Source organism: Piliocolobus tephrosceles, chromosome 3, assembly GCF_002776525.5.
Source record: "Piliocolobus tephrosceles isolate RC106 chromosome 3, ASM277652v3, whole genome shotgun sequence".
Classification (NCBI taxonomy): domain Eukaryota; kingdom Metazoa; phylum Chordata; class Mammalia; order Primates; family Cercopithecidae; genus Piliocolobus; species Piliocolobus tephrosceles.
Window position 1 is genome coordinate 160,957,687 of NC_045436.1, and position 13,419 is coordinate 160,971,105.

Consider the following 13,419-nt stretch of genomic DNA (forward strand, 5'->3'; position numbering starts at 1 on the left):
CTCAGGCTCCCGTTCATATATGAAACCCATCCACATCTGCCCTATGGGGAGGCGTGGAATCAGATTAAAACCTCCATAAAAGAAACATTGGAAAGCGCTGCCATAACTTTTGAAAGTCACTCTTCAGTGGCGATCGTTGGAGTTGTGATGGGCAGGTAGGGGATGCTGAGACCACTGGGGTCTTCTTGGGCCTCTCACACTGTTTCCATTGCAGCCCCACCTAGAAGGTTTGGAGCTGCAGGTGGATCTTGGCTCTGGAGTCTAGGAAAGCTATGGGTTCTGCAGGGATCTTTTGGAAAGTTATGTTTTGGAAGACTGCAATTTTATTCCTGAGGATTTTAAAACATAAATAAAGGCATATTATGAAATTCATGCAGTGAATGAATATTTTAAAAGTTAGAAAGTAAAAAGCAGATAGCAGTCTCACCATCAACAAAATATATACTTTTTTTTTTTTTTTTTTTTTGAGACAAAGTCTCACTCTGTCGCCCGGGCTGGAGTGCAGTGGCCGGATCTCAGTTCACTGCAAGCTCTGCCTCCCGGGTTTACGTCATTCTCCTGCCTCAGTCTCCCGAGTAGCTGGGACTACAGGCGCCCGCTACCTCACCCGGCTAGTTTTTTGTATTTTTTAGTAGAGACGGGGTTTCACCGTGTTAGCCAGGATGGTCTCAATCTCCTGACCTCGTGATCCGCCCGTCTCAGCCTCCCAAAGTGCTGGGATTACAGGCTTGAGCCACCGCGCCTGGCCAAATATATACATTTTTAATATTTGGGTGCATTTGGTCATTCTCTCTCTCTCTCTCTCTCTCTCTCTCTCTCTCTCTCTCTCTCTCTGTGTGTGTGTGTGTGTGTGTGTGTGTGTGTGTGTGTGAGAGAGAGAGAGAGTTCTTAGTATAATTTTAGTCATACTGCATAAAAACATTAGATTCTTTTTTCCCCCACTTAACATGGCATCATAGACATGTTCTCTGGTGTTACCTAGTTCACATAAGCCTCATTTCAGACAGCTGCAAATTAGCCACTTGGTTGGTTGCACTGTAGTTTGCTAAACATTCCACTATTGTTAGACATTGTTTCTAGTTTTTTTGGTTTTTTTTAACTCTTTAACAGTGCAATCTACTTTTTCATTTTTTCCTAAAGTTAGCAGCCTGGAATTATTCCTGGCCCAGATTTTCAAAAGTAGAGTTACTGGATCATTGGGTAGGGACACTTGTAAGGCTCTTGATAATGTCACCTCATTGTTATGAGTGTGGGAGTGTGCCCATCTCAGCAGAATCTTCCAGCATTGGGTTATCATTTTTGAATCTTTGCTAAATTTTAATGGGAACCAGAGTTTGTTTCCTCCCAGTGGCAGTGCTCCACCAGACATCCAGCTTAGAGTGTCCAGGCCTTAAACAGTATATACATGTGTACACTACAATCTATATTTTTAATTTTTTAAAAAATTGATGATACTGGCAAGTAATGTATTTGTTTTGTGCTTTCTCCAGTATTTCTTGAAAGTATCTTATCTTCCAAAAGTTTCTTAGTGTCCTTTGGTTTTTATTTGGATCTGTTTACTCTCTGTCCCATTTTCTTTTCTACCAATGGAAAATGCAGCTCTTGAGGATGACGATTGCCAAACAACGGCTCGGAGACGAAGAAATTGGCGTGCGACACTTTGCAGCCCATGAGCGTGAAGACTTGGTGCAGCAGCTAGAGAGAGCTAAGGAACAGGTTCTCACTAACATCTATTCAGAGTTGGGGATGCGTTTGCATGGCTGGACACAACACAAACAAGAGTGAACCGTGTCCCCTGTTTCTCAGAGTATGGGGTGGCTGGGATGCACGTTGAATGCTTTTACTTCCTTGGCACTGCACTAGGGTCCCAAGCTGACTCTTGGGTTTCTGGCCTCCAGCAGGCAGGTCTGCTCCCTGCCATTGAGTACCATTGTTCTGAACATAACAAGAAACTTTCCTCCTACCCAGGACAGACAGGGAGAGAACAACACATGACAAACTTGGCCTTACTTTGCAAGTTTCTGCTAAAATGCTGAGCAATGCCTCTTAGGCAAAATCTCAACAAGTGCAAAATCTCAACCCTAGTTAGGTAACATCTAAGAGAACCTAAAGTTCATTTTCTTCCTCTTACTAACTGAAGAGCAGAACAGGATTTCTGGGTCTAGAGTGGATTTGAAAAAGTATGGATTTGTAAGACACTGGCAGCTGCAGGGCATCCTGAAGTAGTCGAGGGTTCAGTTCTGGTTTTCCAAGCTGCTGCACCTCTCCTGTCTTAGATATAATAAGTGTCTGGCAGGAAGTCATCCCTCACTTTTACCTGTTATTGGATTTCAGTGTGTGGCGCTTATGGTTTTAGGGCAAGTGGGTAGTGTTAATAAACTCTCTAAAAATCAGTCAACCAAGTGGGAGGCTCCGTCTCTGGCCATAAATCCAGTGCCTGAGGAACATCTTGGGTAAGGGTACTCCCTGTGGTTTTAGATTGAGTCTCTGGAGCACGACCTGCAGGCTTCTGTGGACGAGCTTCAGGATGTTAAAGAAGACCGGTCTTCCTACCAGGACAAAGTGGAGAGGCTCAACCAGGAGCTGAACCATATCCTGAGTGGGCATGAGAACCGCATCATTGACGTGGATGCCCTGTGTATGGAGAACAGGCAAGTGGCCAGGCCTAGGCCTGTGTGTGGGAGGAGGGCTGGCTCTGTACAGGCCTGCAGGTTGGGAGTTATTTGCAGCCCTATTTACTTTGGAAAAAATTGCCTTACAATTGAAAAGAAACTCACTCCCCCAAAATGATGACATCAATGCCGTGTATTAGTTGTAAAAGTGAAAAAGGAAAGCAGCCCACACCTGCACAGCTGCACACATCTACCTTCTCTTTCCCTACACCTTCCTTGGTAGGTCGAGAAGGGTGAGGAACCCATGAGAGTTGCTTGTTATTGCCATCAAGGAGAAAGAAAAGAATAAGAAAATAAATTGAGAAATTCCCTTAGCTGTTTCTTTTCCCTGAGGCAAATTTCAGTATGTGTGTGTCTAACTTAATGTTATGTCTGGTGTCGCCTCTTCCTGCCTCTCTTCCCAGTGGAATCGTCTTAATGAGAATTATGTGAAAACTGTGTTGATATCCCTTAGGGGATCTCTGTGAGGGCTGTTTTAACGTGGGGTGTGTGCGATTTGGGCATGTTTGACCTTGATTGCATTCATTTAAGAAAAGGTCACAAACATGCACGTGTTTCTCCTTTCTGGTGAGCAGGCAAGGTGTTATGTGTAAAAGATAGCTCTTCTGGCAAGTGATTTTTGTTTTTTCCTCTTATACTTCAGTGTGTGTTTTTTATTTAGCCCTTAAACACTTCCAGTTTTATATATTCTTTTCCAGGTACCTTCAAGAGAGATTAAAGCAACTCCATGAAGAGGTCAACCTCTTGAAATCAAACATTGCCAAATACAAGGTAGCAAAATCATGATGACAATGATGGTGATTCACTATTGTGCATCTAAATGTCATTCTATTTTAATTCCCTTTTATGTGCCAAAGATATTTTAGTACTTGCCTGCCATCCCAGATAGAGTCTAATAAGAGCTTTAACTGGGTAACCAGTGAAAACTAAGAATCCAAAACAAAAAACCAAAGCAGCTTTTCACAAGAGCTCCTTCTGCGGCTGTTATCTGAACAAGGCATGCCCACCCAGGATGTATTTTAGTGCCTGGTGTAGCCTCTCCACTAGAATCTGGACTTGTGTATTGCACAGCCTTGGTCTATTTGCAATTAGGTTTCTTACCCATTTTCTCTATAACATGTTCACTCATCAGATGCCATTTCTCTCATAATCACCCATAAGAAAATGGTTTCCGAGTGATGAAGAAACAAAGATTGGGAAGGCACAGTCTAAACCATAATGTTCACGTCACACTGCAAGGACAGAATGTTTAAATTCTCCCCACTGTTATTTAGTCTAATTCCAGCACCATTAGTTTGATAATATCTATTTCTGCAGATGTTAGTTGTAAGTGTTATAATTAGAAAAATCTCCTGGGTTTCTCTGCTTGGAAAATAGATTGATTTCTCTTCCTGAGGGTGAAGTTTTACAGCCATCTAGATACTTGGAAGAACCTTATTTTCCTGGCTTTTGACATTAGCATTTGTTCTCACAAGTCTCCATGCTGTTCTTCCTTTCCATTTTGTGGGGGCCACACATTATACCAGTCTATCTATATACATTCAGCCAAAGAAGGATATAACTTTTAAAGTTGTATAATTAATCCATAATTTTTAAAAATGTGTGGATGCATTCATTTAACAGCATTTATTCAGTTTTGTGTGCCAAGCATTGACTAGATGCTACATATCAATTTTAATGTAAGTCTGTTCTAGGAATGACATGTAGGTGGCACATATGTACTTCCTTAATCTGTATCCACGGCAGACATCACTAATTGATCATGGCTCTCTATCCTTCCAGAAATCACCGTTGGTGCATGAAAATAAACCTAGTCACCATCTCATGTCTATTCAGAAGGAATTTTCATTACTAGTGACTTCACATGTTAGGCTGCATTCTTGCTTCAGATTTGATTTAATTTAACATGTATTAAGTGCTTTTTGTATACAGGGGACTGTAATTGCTATCATTCTGCCATGCACCACCTTTGTTGGGAAAAAAAAAAAAAAGTCTTCTCACCAGGCCGTAAAAATTATAACTCTTGGGCATAGACTTGGAATTCTAAATATTAGGCTAGCACTTGGAGTTTGCAAGGGATTCTTGTGTGCTGATGAGAGGAGACATCTGCTACGTACTTTTCCATTGTTGACTTTTCTGACGGGTTTTTGTTCTCTCCCAATCCTGTTTTTAGAATGCTCTGGAGAGACGGAAAAACTCGAAGGGCCAGGGTAAATCCAGCAGCAGTGCTCTGACAGGAGTCCTGTCTGCAAAGCAAGGTAGGATATCATGCTCCAGGAAAGACCACTCATGAGCGTAAAATACTAGAACTGCAAGGCCACATCCCATCCAGGATGCTGCTTTTGTGGTCTGGGAACCAAGGCGATCCATAGAACAGTGGTTCCCAGACTTCCACATGCATCACAGTTGCCGGGAGGGCCTGTTAAAACACAGATTACTGGTTCCACCCCAGAGTTACTGATTCAATAGGTCTGGGGTGTGACCTGAGAATTGTGTATTTCTAAAAAGTTCCCAGGTGATGCTGATGCTGGTTCAGGGACACCACTTAGGGAACCACTGTATTCGAAGTTCTTCTAATGACTAGACCCCATTTGGGCATATTCCCCTAGATTGTGTTCGCCTTTCCAGAATGTTCTCCCTTTCCTAATCACCAATTCAGCATCTCCAAGGATGCGTTTCGACCTCCTTGAATTTCCCCTTTTCCTGGCCTCTAGGATCAGAAAAGTCTCCTAGCTGCTGAAATCATTTTCTCACATAACATGTGCCTTTTTTGAAGAAGCTTTTATTGATTGCAATTTTGTTCCTCCTTCTTGTCGATTCCAATGAAAAATAATGATCTTCCAGGAACAGTCCAGGGGAATAAATAGCAGCACACTGGCTTCTGACACTTAATATTCAGAATTCAATGCTAAACATAAGTCTCAAGTTGAACATGCTCAGCTGGCCCACTTTTTGGTTGTTGATAGTGCAGACCAGCAACTATCATATGGCACTCTTAATCAGCACTACAGTGGCTTAAAAAAAAGTGCTGAGTCTCCAGCCTACATAACAACCAAGGCTCTTTTCCAAGCAACTTCTTTTTTCCACTCAACCAGAAAAGAACACCCTAGAATTGTTTTTCAAAAGAAAACTACAATACTCTATAAAAATGTGAAGTAGCCCATCTAAGTTTAGCTCTGGATACCATATATAGCAAACCATCTTTGAATGTTGATACCCAGTGTTATCATTGATGTGGGGAATGCCAGCCACACTCAAACACTGTGGCAGAACCATCAATCTGGCACAGCCTTTCTAGAAAACCTATGATGAAAAGCATTCTATCAAGAATCTATTGGTAAACGAAATCTATGACTCTATGGCAGCGTGCTATGAAAAGCCTTAAACTGGCCCCCTTTGAACCAACAAAAAAACAATTACCGACATATGCAGACGTTTTGCTACAAGACAGTTCTTCATACATTGCTTATAATAAAAAATATTGAAAACACAATAAATGGCCAGCAGTAGTTAAATAACTCTATATCTGTGTTTTTTTTTTTTTTTTTTTTTTTTGAGACAGTCTCCCTCTGTTGCCCAGGCTGCAGTGCAGTGGCGTGATCTCGGTTCACTGCAACCCCTGCCTCCCAGGTTCAAGTGATTCTCCTGCCTCAGCTTCCTGAGTAGCTGGGACTACAGGCGTGTGCTACCACGCCCAGCTAATTTTTGTGCTGTTAGTAGAGATGGGGTTCCACTATGTTGGCCGGGCTAATCTTGAACTCCTGACCTCAAGGAATCTGCCTCCCTCGGCCTCCCAGAGTGCTAGGATTATAGGCGTGAGCCACCACACCCAGCCAAATAATTCTGTATCTATACACGGACTACAAAGCAGCCATCCAATTTTATGTTTTAAGGGAAATCAATGATGAATAATATTGTTAAGTGAAAAAAGCAGGGTTTTTTTTTTTCCATTTTTGAAAATAAAATTTGTGAGATTTATATTGTTTCTTTTTTTTTTTAATGTCTGGTAGGAATACCAGTGGTTGTTGTCCTTTTGTTTAACTCTTAGTTTATCTCCCTTTGAAGAGTGCTTTTGAAATACCCAAAGCAGACTTGAAGAACAGCCATTCGGAGTCAGGAAGGACACATATGCAGGACCACCTGAGTGAACCTAGGGTAGAAAAAAACGGTGGGAGAAGAAGCAGAAGTTGCAGATGTAGGTTGGGGCCATGCTATGGATGGGGCTGGTGGTTTCTGAGAGCAATTTAAGCCATTTCAAGCCCAGCCAAGCATAAATGGGGAAACATAGTTGTAACAGCATCACGTGTGAAAGAGTCACAGATGTTTTAGTAGATAGTATTGTCATATTATTCATTAATAGTGTTTTATTGCCAAAGAAGCTAAGGAAATCTTACATTCTATTCACAGAAGTAGGAAATTTGGGATAAAGGAGGTGACAGTCCTACTATGTGCTAAGCTAGTATACCACACTGTAATATCCCTTTATGTATTTGTAAGTGGCATGCAAACAAATTAGGAATTTTTTTAAAGTATACACTTTAGAAACTAGACAAAAAAATAATTTTCTATCAGAGCCATCCCTAGATGACTGGAGACTTGTTAGCAGACTCATCCAGGGCAGGATATGCACAAGGGGTGGGTCTCTCTCATGTGGGTCTCAATCCTTCAATTACATGGAACTGTGTGTGTTGTCTGGCTTTCATTTTGAACTTGGCCGTGAATGGGATTTGGCAGTTTGTGGAGTAACAAACATCCAAGAACAGCTAGATTTTGCATAATGTACTCTTTCCCAATATTTAGATATTTGCTATTTGCAGTCTGTTATATATCTTTTTGCCATATCTTTGTGCCACCTTGCTATTGTTTGCTTAATGTTTTTCTTTAAGTCGATTTTAAAGTGACTCATTTTACTTGGCCTTATCCTAAGTAGTAGCACCTGTGAAATCACTGGTTTGTTATGCCATATATAACCTTTTCTATAATACCTTCAAACAAATGCATAGCTACTAAAATACAAAACATATTTTGAACTTTAAATAATCTCCTAAATTATCTTATCACCTGCCAGGGGTATCACATGGTGGGAAACTGACACAAAGCAAGGTGCTTGGAGCTAGGAGTCATTGTCATTTGCTTGGCTGTGTGACCTTCAGCCAATGTTCTTAACCCATCTGCACCTTGTTTTGTCCATGAAATGGAAAAATCAATATTCTGTAGGGTATCTTTTCCCCAAATTTTAAGACTTTATGCGTTAGTCATTATGAAAGTGTTTAAAATACTAGACAAATGCAAATATTATTATCCTCTTAAAAATTGCTGATAAAAGTCCTGAGAACTTCCTCCTTTCTGTTCAGTCCTCACACTGGATTTTACTTTGTTGTGTTGACACTTGAGGTGGACTCTCAATACAACACAGTAGCATTTTGAAGTTGGGGACATATCATTATCCAGGAAGGATTGACATTGGTTTGCATTCCAGTGTTTCAGAAGAATGACGATTGAGTTATATATTTTGTATCCTATCTAGTTCAGGATCTGCTATCTGAGGATCATGGATGCAGCCTCCCAGCTACTCCACAGTCCATTTCTGACCTGAAATCTCTGGCAACAGCTCTGTTGGAAACAATCCACGAGAAAAACATGGTCATTCAGCACCAGAGGCAAACCAACAAGTAGGTGGCCTAACTCTTGGGTTGGGGTGTGGGCGCGAAGGAAGTGGGACGAAGCTACCAGAAGTGAATGTCAACCAGGTGGAACCACAGACCTGTAGGAAAGGTGAGATCCCTCAAATCAAGAAGGAAACTTACTAAACTAGAATGGTGCTTCTGCTTTATATCAGCATCTTGGCTATCAGCTGGAGCCAAGCAAGGAAAGAGTACCAACCAGCCACATCGAATGCTGACTCTGAGCTATGCCCTGAGTAGTATGTATTTCCTGGGTGAGTTCCATAAAATAATTGCCTGGGTGACTTGACCCACCTCTCCTCCAGCTCTTCTTTTAGGGGAGAAACTGCCTCAGTGCCATTTGAAACTCCCAGCATGACCTTGAGGGTCTTTGAATGGCAGAAACCGCCCAAGCATCAACTTCCGTAGGCTGCTGGACCTAGAAAAGAATCTCATGTCACTCTTCCAGATCAGCAAAAAAGATGGTGAAAAGGCAGGGTAATTAAAATGGAATGTCTTATTTGGTTTTTATAGCATGTTGACTATATTATGTAAAACCAAGCAGGTTAAAGTAGCCATTAGAGATGACAGAGGCAATATCGAGAGTGTTCAGAGAATGGTGAACAAACAATAAATTTAAAGTAGCAAATACTACACATGGTGTTGGCTTCGTGGGCATGCAACCTGTGCTCAGAAGGACCCCACGTTAGATCTGATCCTCCACTGTCACCATCTTGGAATTCTTAGTCTTTTTTTTTTTTTAACAAGAGGGCCCCACATTTTTATTTTGCACTGGACCCTGCGAATTATGTAGCTGGTCCTGCTTGCAAGACAGATATTCACCCGGAACCAAAATGCAAGTGTGAGAGAACTGAGCAGGGCCTGGAAGGCCAGGCTTCAAGTGACAAAGGGAGGGACCAGAGAATCCGGGGCCTGACGAACGCAGGGGCATGGGAGAGAGGCAAGTGGAAAATGATTGAAAGTATTATAAAAACAAAATAGAAAAAGAGAAGCTGGAGTGAAGGGAAGATCGCACCAGAGATGAAGATGTATGTGGAAGAAAGCAGAGAGCAGCAAAGGGAAGCAGGGCAATCTCAAAGGGATGACAAGGGTAATTTATTGACAGGAGAAGGTTTAAATGTTCTTGAAAAAATGAAATCTTAACCAAGTAATGAAAAGCCAGATGCTGAAATGCAGATGCTTCTCAGGGGAGGAAGAAGGAATGGGCATCCCCCACAGCACGAAATGTCCTCCATGAGCTGGCTTCGTCGTTCCCTCTCTACAGAACACCTCATCTTTCAAGCCTTCTCAGGTCTTCTGAACCCTGGTCCATTCTCAGCAGGTGACCTCAGTTCCTTATTCACTGAGAAAATGGGGCTTCTCACCCTGAGCCCCTCAGCTTGCAGCTGCCCTGAAACCAGTGTCTCCCCATGTTCTGCTCACTCCTGTCTCCAGGAAGTACACCAGCCGCCATCTTGTTGGTCCCTGGGATCTTTTCTCTTCTGGGCCTCTGCTCCTCTGGGACCTCCTCTCTCACCCTCTTCAACCTCTTCCTCTGGCTTTTGCCTCTTTGCCCCGAGTCCCCAAAGCCTTTCCTCAATCCTGCTGCTTTCTCAAAAATACCACCAGCCTGGAATGTTTGTGAAGAAGGCCTCCTCTCCTTCCTCAACAGCCATCCTGTCTAAATGTATTCTGGGAGGTCACTTATGTTGGAATTGCTAGGGTGCAGTGGCTAGGGGGTGGGGACACTTGTTTATAAATGCAGAATCGGAGATTTGTGGGAGGGAAGGTTAGAATTCTGGATTTTATAAGTCGCGGATGAGTCCATGCACAGGAAAGAAAGATAACCTTGGCTTTAATGCCTCCCAAGACCTCTTCCTACATTTCCCACCGCATTCTTTCTTTGCAGGTCACCAGTATCCCCAAACTCCACCTTTGAGTCTCTTTCTTCTTTAATTCTTCACATTGAGATTTTCATCCTGAAATCCAAGTAAGATGGATTTCAAGCGGGAAACTCCAGCCTTCTCCACTGTCTCATTTCCTTTTCCCACCTCTTCCCCGACCCCTCACACCAGACCCACTCCATCTTTTTTCTCTGTCTTCGGTGCTTTTTCCCCTACCTGGGAGACCTCATTCCCTGTCTCTGTCTTTGCCTCTCATTCTCTGCAGACTCTTCTCAAATCTCTTATCCCCACCACCCTGTCAAGAGCAAGACCAAGACCCACATTTCCAACTTCTGGTTGATGGTTTCTCCGGATATTCTTTCAGCTCCTCAAATTCTGTCAGTCAACATCCATCCTAGTATGTTTCACAAATGGTTATGCCCTTTGACCATCACTTCTTCCTCGGGGAGACCATCCCACAGTTCCATCCTCAGACCCCAGCCCTACCTCCCCCCGCCTAACCCACCTTCCTGCTACAGTTCTGAGCACGCCACTAGCCTTCCCTGCAAAGCAGGCTGAGTCCCCATTACCTGCCAAAGGCAGCATCCACAGGCTGTCAGCCTGACATGCCTCTGCAGACGATTCCAGCCTCCTCTGACAGATTGGTTCCCTAATGTGTTCCTAACCATACCCACTGCAAACATGCCCATTCCGCAGGTTCATAGCACTCTCTCCCTCCACTGAGAAAGACTGACATTTTCATTTGCCCATGTTTATTTTTGTTTCCATGTACTTTTTCATGTTTATTTTAAAATAATTTTTGAACCCTCCTCTGGGTTTGTTTATTTGTTTATTAAATTATTTATTTATGACAGGGTCTTGCTCTGTTGCCCAGGCTGGAGTGCAGTGGCACAATCTTGGCTCACTGCAACCTCCACCTCCTGGGTTCAAGCGATTCTTGTGCCTCAGCCACGCCTGACTAATTTTTTGTAATTTTTTAGTAGAGAGAGGGTTTCACCATGTTGCCCAGGCTAGTCTCAAACTCTTGACCTGAAGTGGTCCGCCCACCTCAGCCTCCCAAAGTGCTGGGATTACAGGCATGAGCCACCATGCCTTGCCTCTGTGGTTTTAATTTAATATTAATTTAAGGTTAAACAGCAATGTATTTCCAGACTACTCCCAGCTACCTTAATCCCCTTCCTGGAAGAAACGTCCATTCCTCATTTGTTATGTATCCTTCCAAAGGATGCATAGACAGTATAAGCAAATGCACACTACATTTATGTATATACACATACTTATATATTTACATAGATATACTGTCTTTTTTTTTTACAAATGGTAACCGGTATTCATTTTTTAAAAAGCTTTCTTTTTTCATTGTTCTGCACCTTGATTTTTTTTTTCCCCTGTAATAATGGATCTTGGAGATTGCTTTTAATCAGTACGTAAGTTGCCTAATGTGCCATCTTTAATACTTAGAAGGTCCTCTGTTTCATACTTTTCATAAATGTTTTATTTGGGGGCGTGTAAAGAAACTAATTATACTACAAATGGAATGAGGGCTGAGAATAGAATGTGACTTTGGTCTCTGTGTTCTCCCCTTGATTTAGCCTTGTGTAACTGAAATAATAAAATAGCTTTTGGAATACACTGGAAACTACCTTGGTCTCTGTGTGCATGCCCCAGTTGCAATCTTAGAAAAAAATAATTAATTAATTTAAAAAAGAAAAGAAATGGCTTTATTTTGTTGGAGCATTATACATAGCAGTAAAGGTGTTCCTTCCTAGCAGCGTGTGCTCCCCTGCTGGTTCTCCACTACCCAACAGTTACTACCCTCGAGAGGCTCCAACCGGAGCCGTCTCGAAGAATTGATGAAGAAACCTAGGACTTTACATCCTGAGCGACGTTCAATTAATAGGCAATTTGCTTGAGCTACTTCTTGCCAGCAAGTTGGCAGTTACCTGGTGATCGAGAAAGAACGGATGTGAGGTTCATTTGTCTTTCAAACCGGGTGGCAAAGCATTTGTGGATGAGGCGGTTGTTCAAGGGCTCTTTCACTGTGCACCACATTTAGTTTTCCAGGCCTTCCCTCCAGACCCATGCCTTGCCATGGTGGGGAGATGGTGGTGAATATATGAGGACATATTGGCCTTTTGCTATCCTTCCTGCTATGCCTGAAACCATTTCCTCTTCTCTTTCCCTGGCCAATGGTGAATGAGCTTGGAAGTTCAGCATCTTGGGGAGCAAAAGCAAGAGGGTGTCATGGATCAGAGCAGAGATGCCAAAGGAGGCCACTTGGGGTGGGAGGAGGCAGGGGCATCTCCAGGTGTGTAGACACAGTTACCTGCTTCCCCTTTAGAGTCAGACTTTCCTTAAAGACTCTCACTCAGGTATTCCTGCTGTCTGTGTTGTCCAGAGAGCAAGCACAGTAGTGCAGTTCCTGTGTGAGTTCTGTCTTCACAGACTCCTTATCCCACCTTCAATGATGTCATTACTATCTAAAACCACTGCAGGGAAGCCGTCTGGAGGCCTGGCGTCCTGAGAGATTTCCCTAGACTACTAGGCATATATATGATGAAAACAACCCATAACTAAATAAAATCTTTAAAACTTTAAAATCTCCCTCATCCTGCAAGAAAAATGAAAAACAAAAAACCCCAAACCTCTCCCAAGTTTGAGTTGGCCTCTAGCTACTGCCGTTTATCTCCTGCTTTTCCCTGCTAAGCTACTTGAAGAGTCGGCTATATTCACTTTTCCCAGAGTCTGCTTCTGTCTCAGCCCAGTCCCTTGGACTGTGGATTTCATCCCCTCTACTGTCCTGAAACATTCCTCCTTCAAGTGTCAGGCACATCTTCTAAGCCGCCTCTTCTCAGCTCCCATCCGGTGTGACCACTTTCTAGAATAAGACAGTATTGACCACGCTTCTCATCTGCACCCCTCTCAACTTGGCTTCCAAGGTGGCACATTGTCCTGGCTCTCCTCTGCCCCCTCCACTGTTCTTTCTGACTTCACACCCTCTGGTGGTGAGCTACTGACTCCGCTCCCCCAGCCTGCACTCTCAGATCTTTACCTTTCTTCCTGTATCCAGTGTGTCTGCACAGATCTCCCACAAGCATCTCAAGCTCATCTACCTCCTCGTTATTGCCCCATTCCTGTAGCACCCCTGCATCCCCACTGGCTTGACTTGGACCATGTCGA

At 43.0% G+C, this 13,419-nt stretch overlaps 1 protein-coding gene across 3 annotated transcripts in view; it reads left to right on the plus strand.

Moving 5' to 3' along the window:
* Positions 1-13,419, plus strand: part of CCDC149 (coiled-coil domain containing 149) — a 110,510-nt gene that overhangs the window by 72,029 nt on the left and 25,062 nt on the right. For 2 of the 3 annotated variants that reach the window (XR_002733853.1, XM_023223047.1), the window contains exons 5-9: positions 1,600-1,716; positions 2,479-2,651; positions 3,371-3,443; positions 4,846-4,930; positions 8,200-8,344. Coding sequence is in view for 2 of the 3 variants with exons in the window: in XM_023223047.1 (XP_023078815.1) it covers positions 1,600-1,716; positions 2,479-2,651; positions 3,371-3,443; positions 4,846-4,930; positions 8,200-8,344 (593 nt within the window). In the remaining variant the exon portion in view is untranslated. The remainder of the gene's footprint in view (positions 1-1,599; positions 1,717-2,478; positions 2,652-3,370; positions 3,444-4,845; positions 4,931-8,199; positions 8,345-13,419) is intronic. The other variant, XM_023223048.1, reaches the window with a different exon arrangement.